A 24,890-nucleotide genomic window follows, 5' to 3' on the forward strand; every position below is an offset into this window, starting at 1 on the left:
ACTGGGGCACCAGGAGGACCTTGGGAACCTTGCACACAAATATTCAAGGATGGGATTTAAAACTGGTTTCAAGCTGAGCAAGGAATAGGAGAAATGGCTTGTTTAATAGGCAAGTGACCGCATGCATGATTGCTGGCCCAGGAACAGGTTGGGAATGTATCAAAAAATAATCTATATTAAAATATAGAAGGCGATGGCCCCCATCCACTTAGTGAGGCTTGAAGGGAGCATCTTGAAAGCAGAGACCATTCCTTCACGTGGTCATTTTAAAAAGAATTGAATGCCCACTGTGTGTGCCTGGCCCTGTGCTAGGCTCTTAATTTTTCTTAGTTGACCAAAGCAACTATAGTCTCCTACTTAGAACAGCTCACCTTAATGATTTTTTTGACTTTAAAATGGCATGAAAGCAATAGGCATTTATGATACTCTCAGTAAACTCATCATACGTTGAAAATATTGTCACACATTCAGGTCCAGGCTCAGTGGCTCACACCTGTAATCCCAGAACTTTGGGAGGCCAAGGCGGGCAGATCACCTGAGGTCAAGAGTTCAAGACCAGCCTGGCCAACATGGCGAAACCCCGTCTCTACTAAAAATACAAAAATTAGCCGGGCGTGGTGGCGGGCACCTGTAATCCCAGCTACTCCAGAGGCTGAGGCAGGAGAATCACTTGAACCTGGGAGGCGGAGGTTGCAGTGAGCCAAGATTGCACTGCTGCACTCCAGCCTGGGTGACAGAGCGAGACTCTGTCTCAAAAAAAAAAAAAAAAAAAAAAAAAAAAAAAAAAAAAACCCACACACATTCAGTTTATGATGGGTTTACTGAAACATAATCCCAAATTGAGGAGTATTTTTAGCTGCATGATGTAGTCGGTGTTTCAACTCAAAAGGCAAACAAATTTTGCAGATCAAACTGAAATCGTTTCATTTCTTCAGCAAGCATTTAGGGCATTCCTGTAGTAGACATGATGTCAAGAATTCTGAATTAGAATGCCTTGCCTTTGTCCTTGTCACATCTCCATGACCTCACCTGCCTAGTTTAGTGCCTACATTGCAGGTTCATTTGAAACTCACCTCTTCTCCATTCCTTAGCACAGAGGTGGCAGCTGTGTAGCATGAGTCACCCTGCCCTCATGCTTTGTTCATCATAAGCATTAGTAATCTAATAGGGTATAATTTCCCGCAGGGTCTGGACATAGCCTCAGAATCCTCCTCAAAGCAATAAGCAGCCTGCCTGTCTCGGTGGCGAGCTGTCTCCTGGGATGAGTCAGTGGAGCATGGGAATTCTTCCTCCCTTGGCTCTTACTGTTTTCTATGCATTTTTCTCTCCAGTCCCAAGGCTACCATCTTAATCTGGGCTTCGTCTATCACTTCACCTCCCAAATGGCCCCACACCTCTCCCATTCCCATTCATCCCTCATGATAATTAGCAGTTTCATCTTTCAGAAATACCACTTAATACATTTATAATTTTACTCTGTGTTCTTTTCATCTTTTGTTTTAAACAAAGCAGAATAAAGCCCTTCCTTGTGATAATATAAATCATAATATTACACTAAATCAAAATCCTCTAATTAGCCCACATTTTCAAGAACCCCGTCTTCCAGTGAAACTATTATAATATCATTCCCCTGCCCCAAAACGCTGGCTGATGTCTCTACTTATAACACAGTCTTCCTTACCTTGTGCTTGTCTTAGTCCTGCTTTTAAGGCCAGCTCAAATCCTCCCTTCTAGAAAGAGCTGACCTTAACTCTTCTCTCCTAAGCCCTATTTGTAAAACTCTCATTATAAGTGTACATGTGTTTATAACTTCCTGTGCTTCCTGTCACTGCACCATAAGTTGTACAACCCTTGAGAGCGAAGCTCACGCCTCATTATAGTTTTATGCTCTGTGGTTTCGGGCCTAGCCTCTTACTCAGCAAGGATCTGTGGATGATAGTGGCGAAGGCCATCTGCTGCAGGGCTGCCGTCTCGGCTGCACGACTCTTGACCCCGTTGCATGTCATCTCAGCTGGAACTCACCATTGCGTAAATTTGCCTCACTCTGCTTTCCTAGTTCTTCTGTCTTCTCTTCTTAGACACAGGCCTTCTTTTTTCTACCTCTGAAATACCTATTTATCTCTCAAAACCCAGCTCAAAAGTGTTCTCAATCACCTTGGAATGATAGCATCTCCCCCTTGAAATAATGGCACATTGGACTGTTTATGTGACACGTGCACTGCTTTATGCTTTAGATGTCCGTGTGAATGTCCCTCTGTTGTAGCAGAGATGGCTCTATCCAGTTTTGTGTCCTCAGAGCTTAGCACGACACCTTATCGTGCTAAGAATAGGGTGGCGGTATACTTACCTCTTAGTTATACTTCCTATTGCTCCGAAAAGGACTTGGGGCTGCTTACACAATACGTGAAATAAAATAGGATAAATTAAATAAATCGGAGAGTAGCAAAATAAGGATATGAAACACAAAATAGAGCTTAATATAATTCTCAAAGTATGTGCAATGCAGTCCATTACTCTTGTTAGAGTTAGGTCATGATTTGCCTCGAAATCATTGTAGTCAGTACAGAGAGCTTGCCACTAAAGACAGCCAGCGCCTTGGAGTACAATCGGCTAGTAACTCAGAAGAATGATTTTTCTTGGTGGTCAGAGCTGAGGATACTTTCTCCAGTGGCTCATCCTAAAAAGCACGGTAGTGCCGTGGACAGCATCATCAGCAGTACACTTACAAGGAAATAGGATGTCCAGTCCTTCGGTAGTTTGATAATTTTCCATGACACCAGCTTATAGCATAATGCCAAAATAAAGTTCAGGAGAACGGTCAAATAATGCAGACTTGTAAGTTCTTGTTAACTAATGCCTGACTGTACAATTGATTCCATTTTGAATGTTTAACACAGTTGCTCAGCAGTCTGGATGTTACTGTATTCCCCCACGAAGACAGTTTTATCAGTGAACATAAATCTGGCTGTAAGAGAATATCTCCTTACTCGTGGTCTTCAGGGCAGAAGTAGCAACAAAAAAGCACAAGTCCTCTTTGAAACCATATCTTGATTTAGTGTCCTCAGCCTAACAGGTGTTGCAGTATGGCCCAACAGAGATGGGTCTGTTAGATACTTCAATACCCGGCAGGGCTGCTGGGTCTAACATCAGGGTGTTGGGCTGCAGACACTGACTGGGGAGAAATGTGGACTTTATTTGCAGTTTTGAGAGAAATGCTGTGTTGAAACAGGAGAAATTTTCAGAAGCTGCTCTCAGTAGCTGGCTTCAGGATTGGGGTGATGGTATAATACTTATAAAAGGCAGCACGTCAGATAGAGAATTTGATAGGCAGAAATTAGGTAGCTCTGGCAAGTTATTTTTCAATGGAAGACTAAGGGGTAGATCCTAGTACCTTAGCAGAAAAAGTTCCGTGATCTGGATTGGAAAGTTGAGTTAGAAATAATTATAAAAGCCCAGTCATGTGTGAACTTAGACCAGTGAACAGACGAATGTACTACCAGCTACTTCAGGTAGATTTGAGTTTGGGTCTAGTTTAGACATCCAAGATCCCCTTTCTCTTCTGTAGTTAAGTGCGTGATGAAACAACTGAGTCCTGATGCAAACATTCTCTGGATGGTAAGAAAAGAACATGTCCAGTCACTGATAAAATTAGCTACATAACCTTACATTTGGAGTGTAACCTGGCTTGGTTTGTTCAAAGGAGATAGTATACACATTGATAAAATCGGCTTACACACACAGGAAGAGGGTCAGATGAGAAACTCATAGACTCTTAGAGCCATAGCTATTCCTTAAAGCTGGCTAATGGGTTTATGGAAGTTGATTTTACTATTGTTTTCTCATTTTGAACATATTGAAACATACATTAAAACAATTTTTAAGAAACAAATGTGCAGGTTTTGATTAAGTGGATGTTGGAAAGGAGAAAGAGTGTCTTTAGGACAAAAGGAAGCATGGTTTTGTACAGTAAGTCAGACATTTAATTACACAAAAAACTGATATATGCTGATAATAGACATTGATTCAGATAGCATGTAGCTAAATTTGTGAATTACAGGTACATAACTTCAGAGAAACAAGGATGGTTTGGATTTATTTTGTCTTGGCATGAGACGAAGAGAATAATCATTTTCCCTAAAAGAAAATGTACACAGTTATCACTTTGGATGCTTTTTTTCTTTTTTCTTTTTTTTTTTTTTTTTTTTTTGAGATGGAGTCTCACTCTTTCACCCAGGCTGGATTGCAGTGGCATGATCTCGGCTCACTGCAACCTCTGCCTCCCAGGTTCAAGAGATTCTCCTGCCTCAGCCTCCTGAGTAGCTGGGATTATAGGCATGTGCCTAGCTAATTTTTGTATTTTTAGTAGAGATGGGGGTTTCACCATGTTGGCCAGGCAGGTCTCGAACTCCTGACCTCAGGTGATCCACCCGCCTCGGCCTCCCAAAGTGCTGGGATTACAGGTGTGATCCACCACGCCTGGCCCAGGCTGTCATTTTTATATCCAACATACACCCTTCTTTCTCTTAATTGTAGGGAAGACTTTAATCATTTCACAAGCAAATCCGCTATGGATGCACATCCCTACCCAAATTTGACTTTATACCCACATCAACTAAATTGTAGTTTAAATAAGTACTGAAGTAACCCTCGACTGGCTCAAGGCCAATTAGAGACCCTGCCCATGAACTTCTCTTTCCTGTCCATCCTCACTGAGTCAGGCAGCCCTACTACTCATCTTCCTGTACACTACTGCTATTTCTGAACTAACTTAATTATTCCTTTCTGAAACATTCTACCTGGGGAATGTTTTCATTCTCTTCAGAGAAGTCAGTCTTTCCTGGCAAGTCTTAGTTCTGCTTTCAAAGTTTAACATTTTTGTCTCTAAACACTCAGCCCCTAAATCTAGTCCACTTACAGCCTCCACATTTACAGGTACATTCTGAAAGGCTGAAAACAAGGACTTCAGCCTCACCTTGAACTAAAGGAAAATGTAGGTGTCAGCCAGGACTAGGGGAACAACCAGGGGGCGTAACAAAGGCCAGAATCAAAATGAAACCCACACAGTTATGGCGCTGGGATCGGGAATGTGTAGATAGTAGATCAGAATCCAAAGGTGACAATGAGATTAAAGATTTAAAAATTATGGTCTGAGGTGCAGAGCCATGATTCTAAGATAGATATTAATGATTGAAGCAAAAAGTAGCAGCAGGTAGGCTGGTTAAAATAATGAGAAAAGGTTGGGCATGGTGGCTCACGCCTGTAATCCCAGCACTTTGGGAGGTTGAGGCGGGGGGATTTGAGAAGAAAGTATATTCTGCTGTTGTTGGATGAAGTAGTCCATAGATGTCAACCAGTGGTTTATTAGTAACCATGTGAGTCCTGGGGAACCCAAAGGAACTCCTTCTTCAAACAAATGTTTAAGCTGAGTCTGCACGTGTTGGAGAGTTCTCCAAATTAACTCTCATGTAGTATATGATGCATAGTAAAGGGAAGACTTAAAATGTGCTCATTCCAATCCTACATGTATATGACTAAAATCCAGGAGCAACTGCAGCAACATTTTAGAATTTAGACCAATAGTAGAGGCTTTGGGTGAGGAGCATTTTCTTGCTGGGATTGTTTAACATTGCCAGGACATCACCATGAAAATAATGAAGGTCAGGCATGGTGGGTGACGCCTGTAATCCCAGCATTTTGGGAGGCTGAGTCGGGTGGATCACCTGAGGTCAGGAGTTTGAGACCAGCCTGGCCAACATGTTGAAATCCCGTCTCTACTAAAGATAAAATTAGCTGGGTGTCATGGCATGCACCTGTAATCTCAGCTACTTGGGAGGCTGAGGCAGAAGAGTCGCTTGAACCAGGGAGGCAGAGGTTGCAGTGAGCTGAGATCATGCCACTGCACTCCAGCCAGGGTGACAGAACAAGACCCTGTCTCAAAAAAAAAAGAAGAAGAATGAGAAAAAGAGAGCACTTACTAAATTGTTAGTGTTTTTGTCTCAGTATTTTAAACTTTAAACCATGCTCCATTTCAAGAACTGTTGGTTTCTGCTTATTGAAAGAGGTTAGATGATACAGTAGAAAAGGCCTATTAAGAAAATGCAAGATTATTTCTAAATGATTTTTGAGGTCTAACATTTATCTCCCCTTTTTTTTGCCTATTAATATCAAAATTAATGTTTTCCCATGAGCACGCACAGACTGGCAGTGGTGGGCACCTCAGAACCATGCTGGGTGGTGGGGACACCATTGAGCACCTTCCCAGATAATGGTCCAAGTGCATGGGCTGCACACATACTCTCTGTGGTTTGTCTTTTTTTTCTGAAGCCTTTGCTTCTCTATGTTTTGCACGGAGATAATGTTACTTGAAGACCAAGCTGATGCTAATGGGAAGAATGACACTGCCCCCAAACAACTGCACGATATGTTTTTGTTACTTAATGGGGCCTCATTTCTTTCCCCTTTTTAAGGAAAAATTATCTAGAGGTAAGACTGTGGACAGTGTTGAGCTAGGTCCTGGTGTCCTGAGGTTGATCTGTTGTTGTTGACCGCCTGTCCTCAGGGAACTCTCCTAAAGCTCTTGTAATTGATCTGCTCTCTTTAGCCCCTGGCTGGATGAAAGATGTGGAGGCTGAATGTACCCTCAGAGGTAGTGTAGGTAAGAGCAGCTTTCCACAGACTGTCAGATCTGTCCCCTCAGCCTGGAGAGCACCAGTTTATGTACATGAAATGGTGAAGGATGCTCCCCTCGAGCCTGTAGCACCCCAATATTCCTCTGTAGCAATATTCTTGAATGGTGCTGGGTTACTAGGAAGTGTTCGAGTGTTAAAGTATCACTTAGAACCACAACTGATCCCCAGAAATTGTGCGTAAATATATACCAACTCTCCATGAGATGATGCCCTCACACCTCTTTGTATGCCATATTCGGTTTACCTTTTTAAGAAAGAGTAAGATAAGTTATGTGAGAGTCTTTTTTTTTTTTTTTTTTTTTTTTTTTTTTTTTTGAGAAGGAGTCTCGCTCTTTCACCCAGGCTGGAGTGCAGTGGCGCGATCTCGGCTCACTGCAGGCTCTGCCCCATGGGGTTCACGCCATTCTCCTGCCTCAGCCTCCCGCGTAGCTGGGACTACAGGCGCCCACCACCTCGCCTGCCTAATTTTTTTGTATTTTTAGCAGAGACGGGGCTTCACCATGTTAGCCAGGATGGTCTCGATCTCCTGACCTCGTGATCCGCCCCCCTCGGCCTCCCAAAGTGCTGGGATTACAGTTGTGAGCCACCGCGCCCGGCCATGTGAGACTCTTAACGTGTGTTTTCTCTTCGTGAAATTGGCCTTTAGAATTATCCTTTTAGTGGAAATGTATGGAATAAAAGGTCGTAATTCAGTTATGATTATCATTATGTTCTTGGTTTAGCCATTTAGGAGATTATTTGATGCATGCCACTTCACTAGGTACTTAGAAGTACGGCAGTGGTAGCAGGCAGACATGTCCCAGTGGGCAACACTGAGATGTGCCCAGCAAGAAAGGCCGTTAGCAAGGAATTGGCAGGTGTGATTAGTATTGGGATGGGGTTTGGGTAGTCTAACAGGGCAGCCTTGGCCTATCTTGGAAATTCAGAGAAAGTGTCCCTGAAAAAAGTGTTTGAGATGGAGAAAAGAGTCAGAGCTAGCTAGGCATAGGGGGATCCCAGACAGAACAAAGCCCCTCAGTGGGCATACACACAGCCCATTCTAAGAACAAAGAAGGCAGCATGGACTGGCCAGACCAGGGAAGACCTTGAAAGCTGTGTTGATGATACTGGCTTAATCCTAAGGGCGCAAGAGGAAACCAATGGAGAGTGACACAGTCATGGAATCAACGGGATATATGTGCTTGCTGCCATGTAGAAAGTGGGTGAAAAGGTTACAAGTTGTGATGGTTAATATTGAGTGTCAAGTTGATTGGATTGAAGGATGCAAAGTATTGATCCTGGGTGTGTCTGTGAGGGTGTTGCCAAAGGAGATTAACATTTGAGTCAGTGGGCTGGGAAAGGCAGACCACCCTCAATCTGGTGGGCACAATCTAATTAGCTGCCAGCGAATATAAGGCAGGCAGAAACACGTGAAAAGGCGAGACTGGCCTAGCCTCCCAGCCTACATCTTTCTCCATGCTGGATGCTTCCTGCCCTCGAACATCAGACTCCAGGTTCTTCAGTTTTGGGACTCAGATTGGCTCTCCTTGCTCCTCGAGCTTGCAGATAGCCTATTGTAGGACCTTGTGATTGTGTAAGTTAATACTTAATAAACTCCCATATATGTATCTCCTATTAGTTCTGTCCCTCTAGGGAACCTTGACTAACACACAAATATACCAGTTAGGTTAGTTAGGTTTGTTGTCATGGTTTAGATAGTGATAGTGGCCCACTGGAGACTGGGCTGGTTGTGGGGGGAATGGAGAGAAGAATGATGCGGAGACTCTGGCTTTGTAACGGACAGGTTTTGTGTTTCAACATTTGTTAAAACTGGATGATGAGTACATGGGGTAAGTTTTACTACTCTTTCTAATTGTTAATATATTTGAATTTTTTCCACAATAAAATGTTGAAAAGAAATGGACGGGTTGTATGGATCGAGTGGATTCACAGGATTCATGAGTCGGAAAGCAGGAACTGAGTCCTGGGTGCCTGGCTCGAGCCGCTGGGTGAGTGGTGGCACTTACCAAGAAGAGCTCCAGAGAACATAGGACCGGGGAGCAGATTCGTGACATAAGGCTTTGGGAATCCCATGATGGCCCAGGGCAGGCCACACGGGCTCACCTGGGGGAAGTTTGGTGTAGATGTGAATGTGTCCGTCCTCGGTATAACAACAACTGAAATCATGTAGGAGTTGAATGCGCCCTTAGGGACAAGCCCTGGGAGATGTCCTGTTTCTTACATGTGAAAAGCTCTCGTGAATATATGGAGGGTCCTGAATCAAACCCGTTACTACTTTATTTTTTAAACCTCAAACATTCGTTCTTTGTTTTCTTGAAAAAACATCCATTTGATCCAGCTGATCGCTCTCCTTTCTGTTTTATAACCTGCCTTCATCGTTTACCTCCTGAATGCTAAATCTACTCCCCTTTTCAACATCTTTTCTCTATTTGCTGACTACTTCCTTTAAATTCTCTCCCGTATATTATCCTAGTGTGTTGTCTGCCTCTTGACCAGTTCCTAAATGGCTTTTCTCTGAACCTCAAATGCTAAATTCACATTTTCAAGGCCAGATTTTTTTTTTTTTTTTTTTTTTGAGACAGAGTCTCACACCGTCACCTGGGCTGGAGTGCAGTGGCGCGATCTCGGCTCACTGCAACCTCCATCTCCCGAGTTCAAGCGATTCTCCTGCCTCAGCCTCCTGAGTAGCTAGGATTATAGGCGCCCGCCACCACCCTCAGCTGATTTTTTTGTATTTTTAGTAGAGATGGGGTTTCACCATGTTGGCCAGGCTGGTCTAGAACTCCTGACATCATGATCTGCCCGCCTCGGCCTCCCAAGTTCGGGGATTACAGGCGTGAGCCACCGCGCCCGGCCAAGGCCAGTGTTTCGACACTCTTCCCTTAGTAGGTTCCATTCAAGTCCTCCCATCTCACCAGCCAGACTGCTGTAGTTGGGAAGAATTTTGGAACTGGAGTCTGAAGACTTCTTTACTCCTGGAGATTTGGCTTTCCATGTGAGAAGTTATTCCTGGAATTCCTTGGGAAATCGGTATTTTTCCAAATTCCAAATCTGAGGAAAAATGGCCAAAAAATTTTGAGAATATACGGAAAAGTATTATAATTTGGAAACGTTATAGTCAACATAGAGACATCACTGGTTCAGAGGGGTCCAGCCATGACAAGTTGCAAGCAAGAGCATAGAGACATCACTGGTTCAGAGGGGTCCAGCCATGACAAGTTGCAAGCAAGAGCATGGAGTAAGTCGAGGCTGGCGTTTTCGGGAATGAGGGTGAAGGCGTGTGGCAGGGAAGCCGTGCAGGCTGAGTGGTCAGGCTGCCAGGTGGGCAAGGCCTTCTAAGTGTGGATCTGTGGCCCCTCTGCTGCTAAGGGTGAAGTTATTCTTGCAAATAAAATAAGTATTAATGTTTATATACATAACATACTATATATAAATCCTGTGAGGAGTCTTCCAAAAAAATAGCAAGTTTTGGAAGCAAATTGAGTCCTTAAATTGGCAGTTTTGACACGCAGTTCTTTGTAGGGCTGTTAACTTGTTAAGAGATCCTGCATGTACCGTATTCGAAAACTACCCAATAACGTTTCTAGCATTTTCCAGTGTTTGAATCCTCGCTGTAGGCTGGAGCACTTTGTAAATACTGTAACAGAAGGAAGGCAGAGAGAATATGTGAATGTTCTGGAATAATTTGACATGAAATCTGAAAGTGGCCAATTCAGGCAGAAGCAATATCTATTTCAGTGGCAAAACCACAGTTAGGTCAAGCAGAAAATATTTTCATTGTTTAAAAGAAGCAAGCTTATATGAAGTAAGATATGGCCCAACTTGGAGGTGCTTTTGGTTCACTCTGAAGATTAAGACCATCCAGGCAAAGTGGAAGAAGTTTCCCTACGTATGGGATAGCTATGAAACAAAGAGCAAAGCTATCTGGTAGTGCAGTTAACACTGTGTGTTTTAACATTTTTCAGATGGTAATTTTAAAATATTAAATATCTGCAATACTGCCTTTCAATATTAAGTGATTTTTATTTGGCAATTATTTTGCATTAAGTTCCCTTTTAATGTTTTTTTCTTATCAAATGTTTATGTCAGGTGGAGACCATATTTATATCTTATTGAACTTACCACAATATATTCATAATAATAATAAACCTTGCATTTATAGAGATTTTTTTAACAGGAAACTTCTGGCACTCTTAGTGTAACCCTGTTGCAGAAAAATCATTCATCCTTACTGTTACTCATTATTATTTAAAAACAAGTAAATCAAATGTTATAAAAAATGCAAAATAGGTAGAATGTGGGAATGCTGAATTCTGGCACCTGAGCCCTGCAGATTAATGTATCGTGATGTGGAAACATGGGCTTGCCGCCGCGCCTGGGTCTGTGCTTGGCTAGGGGTGGCCCAGAGCTCCGTCCCACCAACCTTCCCAGCCGGGCTCCCGCGCAGCTCGGAGCCAAGCCTGTGCCTGCCGCCATTTCCTGGCAGTGTACTTAGCTGTGACAGTTTCTACATCTGTAGAACGGGATGAAAACAGCACCTGCTTCCCAGTGTGGGCTGTCGCGGTCTCATGAAGGGTGGTGGTGGCGTGCACTGCATGCCCAGCAGCAGCGCTGTTTTCCTTCTCATTAGCACTTAGCTCGGTCTCCTTTGCCTTCCGTTGTCGCCGCCTTCCTTTGGCCACAGGAGCCTCTGCGGCCAGCCTTCCCGTTGCATTTCCATGTTGTTCCTTGTTCCGGGGAGGCCCCCTTGCTGCCCTGCGCCGCGCTCTGTCCCTCTTCCCGTCCTGCGATGAGGCCGTGGCCCCCGGCAGCGCCACGCGGATCCGCGCCTCTGGTTTGCAGTGGATGGGGGCCGCAGTCAGACTCCCGCCCTGAGCCCCGCTTTCCCTCGCGTTGCCTGCCCAGCCGGGCTGATGACCGACCTCGGCAGCTAAACGCCTTCTCCAGATGAAACAGAGTCCAGAGTTCCACTGTTTAACAAGGAGGAATTGGCAAAGCAGAACTGTCACTTGGAAAATGCTGTTTTCATGATCTCTGAGTTTTCACTGTTTTTAATGCAAGCTCGGAACCAATATTTAGTTTTGAGTGTGGAGAATAGATTGTTTTTTCTTTTATATATATAAACAAAATGTCCTATGTGTTTCAATGATGGTACCAAAAGTATTTCTTAATCTTATCTCTTAACTTTGAAAAGGTATCTATAGCTTTTAGAATATTTTATATGCTAGTACATGCATTGTATACATTAATACACAATCCCCAATAACCAACTTTTGTTTCTCTTTCTGCCCCCATTTAAGGACCCCAAAATGTATGTACAGACAGTGCTTGATGTTCATAAAAAATACAATGCCCTGGTGATGTCTGCATTCAACAATGACGCTGGCTTTGTGGCTGCTCTTGATAAGGTAGGTGTGTGACGGTTGTGAGTTGCCTGTAGTATATATCGATGGGGCGTTTGTCTCTAACTGTGTTCTGTGTGACACAGGCTTGTGGTCGCTTCATAAACAACAACGCGGTTACCAAGATGGCCCAGTCATCCAGTAAATCCCCTGAGTTGCTGGCTCGATACTGTGACTCCTTGTTGAAGAAAAGGTATTAAATGACCCTATGTTTTCTTAGTATGCCTGTTTAAAATCTCAGCTTTTATATGAGGAATTAAAACTTAACATTACATTTTACATACATTGTAATTTTTGTACCTTACGAGAAAATGCTTAAACACAATCGTCTTTCTGGTTGAAAATCTGCATTCCCTCCCACTGGCTGTTTTTAAAACAGAAATGTCTCAATGTATTGTGGGACTTTGGTTATTCTCCATCCAAGTACTAACCAGGCCCCACCCTGTTCACTTCTGAGATCAGACGAGATCGGGCACGTTCAGTTCAGAGTGGTATGGCCGTAGATTACCTTCGTTATTCTGTGTAGTTTTAAATTTATTTTTGTTAGATGAGTTTCTGTTGCTGTTTCATATTCTTTACTTTTGAATCTTATTTCTCAATTGATATGTTTTCTATCAGTTTATGTGTATTAAGATCTGGAAGCAATATAATATATAGCTTTCTCCTCTGCGTTGTGTTTTTTGAAGTTCTCACTGATCTTTTTGTTTGTGTGTTCTGGTTTTTCTCAGCTTCTCTTTCACTTTAAGTTTCCTTCAGTTTAGAAATGCTCTATTCCAAATATCATAGCAATAAGTTTTAAATATTTTAATGAAGGAAGCTAATCTCCTTCTGGCTTTCTGTTGCAATAGTTTTCCACACGCCCAAATTATACTGGTTTTGATATTAATCAATTATATTTTAAACAGCTCTTGAAGGCTAGCATAACCCCAATACAAAAAACACCGAGAAATACCCACACATACCAGAATGAAAAGACTACAAACAAGTGTCACTTGAGAATAGAGTTGTAGAAATCTTAAGTAAAATATTAACAAGCCAGATTTCCCAGTGAACTAAATAATAATTCTTCAAAACATAGTATAGCTTTCTAGGAACGTAAGGATAACCCAGCAGTACCAAGTCTGATGTAATTTACTACATTAACAGAGAACCATGTAAAAACTATGTGGCCTTTTTGGTAAATGATGGGAAAACATTTGATGAAGGTCAATAGCTTTCTCTTAATGCAGTTTACCCAAGGCCAGTGAGAAACTCTGAGTGTTTGATTTTTTTTTCCTGTTTCTTGCAATAAACAGGAATATTTAATCCTGGTTTAATGTGTAATTTAACAATTGTGATCAGATCCTTTCCAGAAATGAGAGGGGGCTTTAAATGGGAAGGCCTCTGATGACTTGGTTTCATTTTGGGGAGCTGCATATTATGACTGTGGAGATACTCTACTGGGTCTTCAGTTGGTTTGACAGGACACTTAGTGTTCTTTTTTTTTTTTTTGAGACTTAGTCTTACTCTGTCGCCCATGCTAGAGTGCAGTGGCACAATCTCGGCTCACTGCAACCTCTGCCCCCTGAGTTTAAGCAATTCTCATGCCTTAGCCTCCTGAGTAGCTGGGACTACAGGCATGCCAACACACCCGGCTAATTTTTTTTTTTTTTTTTTTTTAGTAGAGATAGGGTTTCACCATGTTGGCCAGGCTCATCTCGAACTCCTGACCTCAAGTGATCCACCCACCTTAGCCTCCCAAAGTGCTGGGATTACAGGTGTGAGCCACCATGCCTGGCCTTAGTGCCCTTTTTATCCTTTGTCTTTTCACAAATGTCCCTCGTCAAGTCTACTGATTACTAGTTAAGGCCACTGATGCAGACAGAATGGCAGAGACATTTCCACAGCATCTCTTTAACGAGCGTGTGTTGGGCGAGTGGAGTCAGGGAGGCACTAAGTTCAACTGCTCCAAGGGAAGAGGAACACCCCTGACCCAAGAGTGCCAAGAATAGGGTTGGGTTTTCTGAACCAACTGTTCTAAAGTTGGAGACACCTCTTCAGAGTTTCTGTGGTGGCTGATTCGTTTTATATGAATTAGGGGGTCTTGTTTATAAAGCAGTCTTGTAGAAAAGACCTGTACAAAAATTCATCTACCTTTAACTCACCTTTGAATTATTGTTCATAGAATGAATCAATTGTTAAAGGACAATCATCTCTTGTACATATAACTACAGAGCGCAGCAGTTTAGTAGGAATTTAAACCCCTTCATCATCTTTAATGACTGGGCCATGAAAGGGAATCTATGTGCCTTTTTATTTCTCCAAAGTTAAATTACAGCAGACTAGAAAGCAATTGGTAAAGTGAATTTCCTTTACTGAAGTTTAAGTGGATTATCTTCAAGGCAAACTTCTTCAGAATGTTTTTGGAAACGTTTTGTAAATATCTCCTGTTGGTTTTCACCTTGGATATTCTAAGTGACTACTTCATAATCTGTTCTTCAGTGTTGGGGTTATGGTATGAGACTGCCAATTTGCTGTAGGTAAAGAAAGTCACTTTCCTCTTCCTTTCCACCCACTTCCCTCTGCACTAATCTGATGAGAACGGATCTTTTGAATGCTTGAACCTGCATTCTGACTAAGTGGTGCTTGTTTAAATGTACTGATGTTTTAAAACATGGTATCTTTTTAAAATTTTCAGTTCCAAGAACCCAGAGGAGGCAGAACTAGAAGACACACTCAATCAAGTGGTAAGTGCTTCATGATCATACCCATTTCTAGAAGCTGTGTATTTCACAAGCTGTTTGTAATGTTACTTAATAGAGGGCCTCTGAAATGTGAAAAGTAATAATCATTGATTTTGTTTTGAGTCTCTGGTTTTACTTCCTAAATTGTTACTACTTTTAGCATTCATACTTTTCTCATTAATACTCAGTCAGTCTAACTCACTGAATTAAGGGATTCACAAAACTTCCAAGACTCTGGGGCGGAGTCTTTACCGTCATAAACGCTGGCGCACACACCTGCCCAAAGCCAAGGGCACATCTTGGCTCCTGGCTTGTGGCCGGTGACAGTCGGCTCTGCACTGTCAACTTGTGCGTGTGCTTGTTAAGTGTGTTGTCTCGGTGGCTTTGCCAGATGGTTGTCTTCAAGTACATAGAAGACAAAGACGTATTTCAGAAGTTCTATGCGAAGATGCTCGCCAAGAGGCTCGTGCACCAGAACAGTGCAAGTGACGATGCCGAAGCCAGCATGATCTCCAAGTTAAAGGTGAGTTTCATCTGTTCCTGAAAAATCCCAGCTTCTGAGTCATTATTAAAACAGCTCTATGGCCGAGCGCGGTGGCTCACGCCTGTAATCCCAGCCCTTTGGGAGGCCGAGGCGGGCAGATCACAAGGTCGGGAGATTGAGACCATCCTGGCTGACACGGAGAAACCCCATCTCTACTAAAAATACAAAACATTAGCCGGGCATGGTGGCAGGTGCCTGTAGTCCCAGCTACTTGGGAGGCTGAGGCAGGAGAATGGCGTGAACCCAGGAGGTGGAGGTTGCAGTGAGCCGAGATCGCGCCACTACACTCCAGCCTGGGAGACAGACGCTGTCTCAAAAAAAAAAAAAAAAAAAAAGCTCTTAGTCTCTCCAGGTTACAAGGCAGGCAGAGGAGTTCATGCAGTGGTTTGTACAAGAAGCTCTGCCACTGCTTTTCTGAAAGCCTCCCACAACTATCACCCTACTCTCGTGGGGCCCCAGTGCCTTCCTGACCCCTTCCCCACCCCACTGTGGGGCTTCCATCCTCCCCAGGCCTGGCTGGGCTCGGCTCACCATCTGTGGGGCCTCTGCTGCCTCCCACACCTTTAGCCTTGGAGCACATTCACACTGTCACACTGTGCTGGCCTGCAGCTGAGTGGAGGTTTTGTTTGCTCTGGGCTTGGTTACTTTGCCGTCGTGCAGCTCTTCCTCCACCACCTCCTTTGCGCGCCTGTGTGTCGGCTCTGGCGAGTGCTCTTATCTGACTTGGAGCATATTTTACTTTGACCCGAAATTATGTAGGTATCTTTGTCAGCGTGGGCGGCCATGACAGAATACCATAGACCAGGTAGCTTAAACAACAGAAATAGTTTCTCACAATTCTGGAGGCTGCAAGTCCAAGATCAGGGTGCCAGCTGATTCGGTTCCTGGTGCGGGCCCTCTTCCTGCTTTGTAGGCAGCCACCTTCTTGCGGTGCCTCACGTGGCAGAGAGTGCAGAGCTCTTGTGCATCTCTTACAAGCACACCAATCCCGTTGTGAGGCCCCATGCTCAAGACCGCAGACCCCCACACAGCATCACGTTGGAGGTTTGGGCTTCAACACAGGCATTTTGGGGGCACACAGTTCAGCTTCTGGTAAGAGATAGAGACAGATCATTTTCATCATTGTATTCTACCAGTGTCAGGACACCTTGCTCTTAGATGCTCACAAATGAATTGTGTGTGCAAAGACTTCACTGTGCAACATTAGAGTTGTGGGGTTTTTTTGACAGAGTATTAATATTAATCCATGCATATTTGTACTATAAAATATAGCAAAATGTTACTAGCCTTGCTAGTAGTTCCATATAATTAAGTACATATTGTATACTCTGATTTCTCTAAGATTCCCTTGTATACATTTATATTTTTGTACAAATTAATAAGACAGTCATCTGGGTTCTTCTCAGCAAGCTTGCGGGTTCGAGTACACCTCTAAACTTCAGCGCATGTTTCAAGACATTGGCGTGAGCAAAGATCTGAACGAGCAATTCAAAAAGCACTTGACCAATTCAGAACCCCTAGACTGTGAGTATCCACGTGTCTGTATGTTGTGTTTACAGGCAGAGTTCTCTGTAGCAAATGGAGAAATGACAAAATATTAGGTGAGAATGGGAGGGGCTTTGTAAGAAATTCAAGAACGAAGAAGCGGGAGATTCCTCCCAAGTACCCAGCCCTCCTCCGCCGACTCCCATGTGACATGAGGAGATGACGACCCCTGAAGTGGTGTCAGCTCTACTGGGGCAAGGTCACCACCTGTTGGGATCTGGGGAGGGACTCACAGGCATGGTTTTGTCTTGTAAACCTTAGCTTGGATCCATTCTAGCATTTATTTTAATGTTCACTTGGCCCGCATAGGTAACAGTCAAGCTAAAGACCTGTGGCTTCAGATTGGGATTAGGGATCAGTACAGGCAGGTGCAGGTGATTCAGTTCTCCAGGAGAGGCAGCTGGGCTGGTATTTTAAGGCCTTGCGTAGTAGTAGGATGGCAGATTTATGCTTACATCATCTTTTGATCATCTTTGTCTTTTTAAATGAAAAATGGAGAATTTTATTTTTCCCAAATCAGAATGACAATTCCATTGTAAAACTGGACAGTTTTGCCAGTGGGCTTTTTAATTATCTGTGAAGATGAAATTACTGTTACAATTTATAGACCATGTGTGTCTTTTCACAGTAATAAGTGAAACATACACTGTAATGAAGTTAGCGGTTTTCTCCCGCTTGTGAGTTTGCATGAGTTTGGGGCTGTGATGCTGCCGGGCCTGGCAAGCACAGGCATGGCTTGAGTGGACTGAGTGATTCAGGACAGAAAAGGAAAGCAAGGGAAGCAGGGCAGGCGTGTGACAGCAGACTTCCGAGGTGGAAGCAAAATGAAGACTCTCACTCTTTGGAAGAAAAGAATATCTGGCTCTTGCACTTTTTGCTAATTTTAATTGAATAAAGTGTTCAATTCTTAATTTTATATTCAAGCAGGATTTTTATTTAATGTGCTTTTTAATAAAGAGCAATCCACATTCATCTGAAATGATTGAATTTTTCAATTTATAAACTAATTAGTGTATTCCAGAATGTTCACTCTCCCCTCTCTTCCGCCCCGCAGTGGATTTCAGCATTCAAGTGCTGAGCTCCGGGTCCTGGCCCTTCCAGCAGTCTTGTACGTTTGCCTTGCCGTCAGAGGTAAGGATGGGTTTGTCTGCCATCCCATTAGTGCTAAGTGGAGGGTGGGGCAGGGCAGCCTTCACTGTGGAAGGGGACAGGCCTGCAGATGGCCTTCCTGCTGGCTGGCTGCATCACGGTGAACCGTGGGGGCAACACTTAGGGAAGAGCCCCGTGCAGTGGGGCAGGTCTGCATGTCTAAAGGTGGGCTGTCTGTCCCAACTCTACAGACATGTCTCCTTATCTTGTAAAGTAGAACCTAATTAGTTCTGTAATGAACACCTCGATGGACCTGCTGGTCTTGAAGTACAAACCTTTTTTAAGATTGTACCTTCCAGTGCTTAAAGTGCTTTACAAGAGAGGCAGACACCTGGCGTTTGTGTTTTACTTTTATATAAGCACTGCCTTTGTACTGTAAGCTTGGAACAGTGTGCTTTACTTAGAAATGCTGCCTGTAGGACGTGGTGAGATCTGTGTTCCATATAATGCTGTCCTTTTATCTAGTTGGAACGTAGTTATCAGCGATTCACAGCTTTCTACGCCAGCCGCCACAGTGGCCGAAAATTGACGTGGTTATATCAGTTGTCTAAAGGAGAATTGGTAACTAACTGCTTCAAAAACAGATATACTTTGCAGGTAAGATCACGTTTTTATCTTAAAATTTTTCTATTCTAAATGAACATAAGGCAAATTATAGAAATCATTATCAGCTGACTCAGCAGCAGAATCTAGAATTCAGCTTCTGGTGAAATAGTGGCAAGTTTAAAGCATGGAGCTGTAAGAATTAGATGAGCCAAATTCCAATTCTTTCTGGCTAGGGAGCAAGTTATTTAATGATTGTGAGCCTCAGTTTTCTTTTCCATTAATGGGAGTGTTAGTGCTTATAGTTGGGAATTGATGTGAAAATTAAATAATGTATTTAGTAAGTGTTTGGCACAGCTCCTGCCTGACACACATAAAGTGTTCAGGTAGTGGCTTAAAAAGCTGGAGTTGCATACATTTAATTATATCAGCTCTCCACCTTTGACAAAGCAGTTTCACGTTAATAACACTCGGTGCTTACAACAATATTGAGTACAACCTAATTTATAACTATGTAACTAAGAATATTTCCATTTTGTAGAGGAGAAAACTGAGGCTTGGGTTAATTTAAGTGAATTTCTCTGAATCCTAGCTTACATGTAGCTGAGCCAAAATTTCAGTTAAAGTCTTTTCTCTTAAAGTCCAGGCTTGGCTGGTGTGGTGGCTCATGCTTGTAATCCTAACACTTTGGGAGGCTGAGGCCAGAGAATCGCTTGAGGCTAGGAGTTTGAGACAAGCCTGGACAACATAGCAAGACCCCATCTCCAGATATTTTTTAAAGTAAAAAGAAAAAAAAGTCCGAGCTCTTTCTACTTCCACTTTTGTACTGAGTGGGCTTCACAAGTAATGGCATATTTTAGTCTCTGAGAAGGTTTCACAAGTGCGTTTCTAAGAAAAATTGCAAGTCTGTGTTTAAGTATTAAGAAACTTCAGAATGGGTTGTTCTGCAGACTCAAGCTGCTCATTAATTTAAACTTTTCTTAAATCTACTGTGACTTAAAATTTTTAAAATGCATAGTATTGTTATGCTGGCTCCAGAGGTCTTTATCAACTTGAATATTTCTTACTATACAATTGAAATTTTGTTTCCTTTATCCCCAAATATACATGGAAGAATCCACATGTTCCACTACAGTACCTGGAATTTCAGTGTCCAGTTTTTGACAGGGCGGAGGCTTTGCCTAGGGTGTGTCTGCCGTGTTAAGGCAGCCCAGAGTGCGCCCAGTAGAAAACATTAGCAACACACTCGTTCCCTTGTATCTCTGTTCAAGGCCCTGGAAGCACTGTTGTCTGTGGGCTGCCCTGAAACAGGCATGTGGCGTTTTTGTTTCTCTTTCCATTGACCAAGGTCTTGCCTAGGCAAGCAGTGACTGACAGTCATGGGTCATTACTTGTTGCTGTCGATTATGCAAGAAAAGAGGGAGAAGAGAGGAAGGAGTCCTCAGGGGGCGTTCATTCGCTTGCACACACAATCAGCAATCAGGAACCAACACATGCTACCTGTCTTTTAGAAGATACTTTAGGGCCGGGTGCAGTGGCTCAGCCTGAAATCCTAGCACTTTGGGAGGCCGAGGCGGGCAGATCACAAGGTCAGGAGTTCGAGACCAGCCTGGCCAGCATGGTGAAACCCCATCTCTACTAAAATACAAAAATTAGCTGGGTGTGGTGGCACATGCCTATAGTCCCAGCTACTCGGGAGGCCAAGGCAGGAGAATCCCTTGAACCTGGGAGGTGGAAGTTGCAGTGAGCCGAGGTTGTGCCATTGCATTCTAGCCTGGGTGACAGAGCAAGACTTTGTCTCAAAAAAAAAAAAAAAGACATTTAGTACACTTGTCATTTCATACTTTACTTACTTTTTTCATACTTTCATAGTAAGTACTTAGGATTAGAAAACCAAATACAATTTGATATTTGTGTTGTTTTACATCAATAATGTGCCAAAAGATAATACTCCTTAGCTCATGTGCCAAAAACAGATTTGGAGATTGATGCTTAACATGTCCATATATACCAGGTATGTGTATATGTGATTTTCTGTATAAATGAGTGGAGACATATCTATAGTGTATATCCACATAGACAATACATTTTTTAAAAAGCCCTCAAGTTATTTGAATGTTTGTAAACATGGAAAATGAATGACTTTGGGAAAATGTTGCATTGTAGTGGCATTGCCACGTTTTATATTCCCTTTTAAATAGATCTGCGCTTTTTTTGTACTTGTTTAAAGAATTTGTTTCATAAATAAGTTCTTCAAACTTGGGCTATATATTTTGGGAGGTGTTTCCATGCATTTAAATTTTCCTTCTTTTTCTTTTATATGGGGGGCCGCAAAGGCATCGACATTCCAGATGGCTATCCTGCTTCAGTACAACACGGAAGATGCCTACACCGTGCAGCAGCTGACCGACAGCACTCAGATTAAAATGGTATTCTCATCTCAGCCTCATTGTACGATCAAGTTGCCATTTCCTTGTTCTCATGGATATTGTTAGGAAAGATAAGGGAGAGGATATGGGCATCTTTAATTTGAAATCGATGTTTGCCTCATGAGTATGAAATTATTCCAGGATTTTAATACGCATTACAAAAAGCTTAATCTTAAAACTCATTGGTGAGCCAGGCATAGTGGCACATGCCTGCAGTCCCAGCTGCTTGGGAGGCTGGGGCGGGAGGATCACTTGAGCCTGGGAGGTCGAGGCTGCAGTGAGCTATGATCATGCCACTGTACTCCAGCCTGGGTGACAGAGACCCTGTCTCTTAAAAATAAAACTCGGTGTAACACACACACACATACTCCTCATCCATGCTTTTCTCTCATTTGTTTAACCAGTTAGGCTTTTCTTACTAAGCTTAAATTTCCACTTTAGTATTATTTTTCCTGCTAGCCATATTTTTTATTGAGATATATTTCAGATAATAAAATTTGACATAACATAAAAGTCATTTTAAAGTGTACAAAGTGGTTTTTAGTATATTCACAAGCTTATAGAACTACCACCATTATCCAATTCCAGAATGTTTTATCACCCCAAAAAGAAACCTGCACCCATTAGCAGTAACTACCCACTAGCTCCCAGCCCCTGACAATCATTAATTTGCTATCAATTTGCCTACTCCAGACATTTCATATAAATGGAATCATATAACACGTGACTTTCTGTGCCTGCCTTCTTTCCCTCAGTGTATACTGTTTGCAAGGTTTGCCCATGTTCTAGCATGTGTTGTTACTTCATTTCTTTTTGTGGTAGAATAATCCAGTGTATAGAGGACCACATTTTATTTGTTCATCAGTTGATGTACATTTGAGTTGTTTCCAATTATGAACAATGCTGCTGTGAATACATGTTTTCAGTTTTCTTGGGTATATACCTAGGTATAGAATTGCTGAGTCATGTAATAGCTTAATTTTTTGAGGAACTGCCAGACTGTTCCATAGTGGCTGTGCCATTTCATATTCTCACCAACAGTGTATGAAGCTTTCAGTTTCTCCATATCCTCACCAACATTTGTTATTTTCATTTTTAAAAAAACTTATAGCCATCCCAGTGGATATGAAGTAGTATCTTGCAGTTTTTGACTTGCATTTCTCTAACAACTGATGATGTTTACAATTTTTTTTGTGTTTATTGCCATTTGTATATCTTCTTTGGAGAAATGTTTGATCAAATTCTTTACCCATTTTTCAGTTGGGTTATTTGTCTTTTTGTTGTTGAGTTGTAAGAATTCTTTTAATATTCTGTATACTGGATCCTTATCAAATATGTAATTTACAAATATTTTCTCCCATTCTGTGGGTTGTCTTCTTACTTTCTTATATACACACATTTTTAATTTTGATGAAGCCTATTTTATCTATTTTTTCTTTGTGTCATTTGTGATTTTGGTGTCATTTTTAAGGAATCATTGCCTAGTCTGAGGCCAAGGACTGTTCTTTCCCTATTGTTTGGTGCTGGCAAACTTGTCAAAAGTCAATTGGCCATAGGTATATATGGGTTTATTTCTGGATTCTCAGTTCTTTTCCAGTGATCTGTATATCTTTACTATGCCAGTATCACACTGTCTGGATTACTGTTGTTTTGCAGTAAATCTTGAAATCGAGACCCCTAAATTTGTTTTATTTTCTCCCAAGATTATATTGGCTATTCTGGGTCCCTTATGTTACCTTATGAATTTCAAGATCAGCTTGTCTATTTCTACAAAAAGTGCAGTTGAGATTTTGATAAGGATTGCACTGAATCTAGAGATTGCTTTGGGGAGTATTGCCATCGCAGCAGTATTTTAAGTCTCCCACTCCATGAACATGGGATGTCTTTTCATCTGTTTAGGTTGTCTTTTCTTTCAACTGTGTCTCATGGTTTTCAGTGTATGCATCTTCTGCTACTTTCAATTTATTCCTAGTTTATTATTTGTGATGCTATTGTAAATGGAATTGGTTTTTAGTTTTTTAATTGAGACGGAGTCGTGCTCTGTCTCCTAGGCTGGAGTGCAGTGGTGCAATCTTCGCTCACTGCAACCTCCACCTCCTGGGTTTCAGCACTTCTCCCACCTCAGCCTCCCAAGTAGCTGGGATTACAGGTGCGTGCCACCATGCCTGGCTAATTTTTTGTATTTTTAGTACAGACAGGGTTTCACCATGTTGGTCAGGCTGGTCTCGAACTCCTGACCTCAAGTGATCTGCCTGCCTTGGCCTCCCAAAATGCTGGGATTACAGGCGTGAGCCACTGTGCCTGGTGAAATTGTTTTCTTAATTTCACTTTTTTCTGTTTTTTTTGAGACAGGATCTCACTCTTGCTCAGGCTGGAGTGCAGTGGTGCAGTCACAGCTCACTGTGGTATCAAATGATCCTCTCTCCTCAGCCTCCTGAGTAGCTGGCACTACAGGTGCTTGCCACCATGCCCAGCTAATTTTTGTATTTTTTGTAGAGATGGTGTTTCACCGTATTGCCCAGATTGGTCTTGAACTCCTGGGCTCAAGTAACGCTTTCACCTTGGCCTCCCAAAGTGCTGGGATTACATAGGCATGAGCCACCATGCCAGCCTGTTCCACTTTCTGATTGCTCGTTGCTAATGTATAGAAGTACAACTAATTGGCCGGGCGCGGTGGCTCACGCCTGTAATCCCAGCACTTTGGGAGCCCAAGGCGGGCAGATCACGAGGTCAGGAGATCAAGACCATCCTGGCTAACACGGTGAAACCCCGTCTCTACTAAAAATACAAAAACAAAACTAGCCAGGCATGATGGCGGGCACCTGTAGTCCCAGCTACTCGGGAGGCTGAGGTGGGAGAATGGCGTGAACCCGGGAGGCGCAGCTTGCAGTGAGCCAAGATCGTACCACTGCACTCCAGCCTGGGCCACAGAGCAAGACTCTGTCTCAAAAAAAAAAAAAAAAAAATTACAACTAATTATTGTATTTTGATTGTGTTTCCTATAACATTGCTAAATGTTTATTAGCTCTAATTTATTAGCTCAAATAGTTTTTGGGGGGATTCTTTATAGTTTTTTGATATACCGTCATATCATCTATAAATACAGGCAGTTTTGCTTCTTCCTTTTCCTATTTGGCTGCCTTTTATTTCTTTTTTGTTTGTCTTTGTTTTTGCCTGATTCTTCTGGCTGGAATTTGTGGTATGCTGTTGAATGTATGTGGTAAGAACAAGCATCCTTGTCTTGTTACTGCCCTTACTGGGAAAGCTTCCAGTCTTTTACTGTTCAACTGCGATGTTAAACAGCGATGGTGTTAGCTGTGAGTTTTTACTAGATGTCCTTTATCAGACTAAAGAGGTTCCCTTTTATTCTTAGTTTATTGAATTGTGTAGCGTGCAGGAGTGTTGTATTTTGTCAAAATGCTTTTTCTACTCTGTCGAAATAACTGCTTTTTTGTCTGTTAATATGGTATATTGCACTGATGTTGAACTACCCTGGTGTTCTTAGGGTGAATCCCACTTGGTCATGGTATATAATCCTTTTTCTGTGTTTTTGGGTTTAGCTTGCCGGAATTTTCTCGAGTTTTGCATTTATATTCATAAGGGATATTGCTCTATTGTTTTCTCAAGATGTTCGTTTGGTTTTAGTGTCTGGCTAATCCTGGCCTTATGGATGAGTTAGGAAAGTCATTTTGAATGACTATTTTATAGCATTCTTCGAATTACTCCTAAATGTATCTTCAGATTCTAATAACAAAATGAGTTTGTGCCTTTGTAGGTTGGAGGCCTGGTTGCCCCCTAGACTGTGGGGAGGGCTGTGTAGACGGATCCCCAAGGACAGGGCTAACAGGTGTGACTGTCAAGTCTTT

General features: G+C 42.5%; 1 protein-coding gene across 3 annotated transcripts in view; it reads left to right on the forward strand.

The window, feature by feature from the left end:
- The window catches only part of CUL1 (cullin 1), a 102,121-nt gene that overhangs the window by 72,768 nt on the left and 4,463 nt on the right, over positions 1-24,890 (forward strand). For all 3 annotated transcript variants that reach the window (XM_030826049.1, XM_030826048.1, XM_030826050.1), the window contains 8 exons: positions 11,990-12,097; positions 12,178-12,284; positions 14,769-14,817; positions 15,206-15,337; positions 16,765-16,882; positions 17,958-18,034; positions 18,518-18,649; positions 20,932-21,024. In XM_030826049.1, the coding sequence (XP_030681909.1) occupies positions 11,990-12,097; positions 12,178-12,284; positions 14,769-14,817; positions 15,206-15,337; positions 16,765-16,882; positions 17,958-18,034; positions 18,518-18,649; positions 20,932-21,024 (816 nt within the window). The remainder of the gene's footprint in view (positions 1-11,989; positions 12,098-12,177; positions 12,285-14,768; positions 14,818-15,205; positions 15,338-16,764; positions 16,883-17,957; positions 18,035-18,517; positions 18,650-20,931; positions 21,025-24,890) is intronic.

This window comes from Nomascus leucogenys, chromosome 13 (assembly GCF_006542625.1).
Source record: "Nomascus leucogenys isolate Asia chromosome 13, Asia_NLE_v1, whole genome shotgun sequence".
In the NCBI taxonomy this organism is placed as follows: Eukaryota; Metazoa; Chordata; class Mammalia; order Primates; family Hylobatidae; genus Nomascus; species Nomascus leucogenys.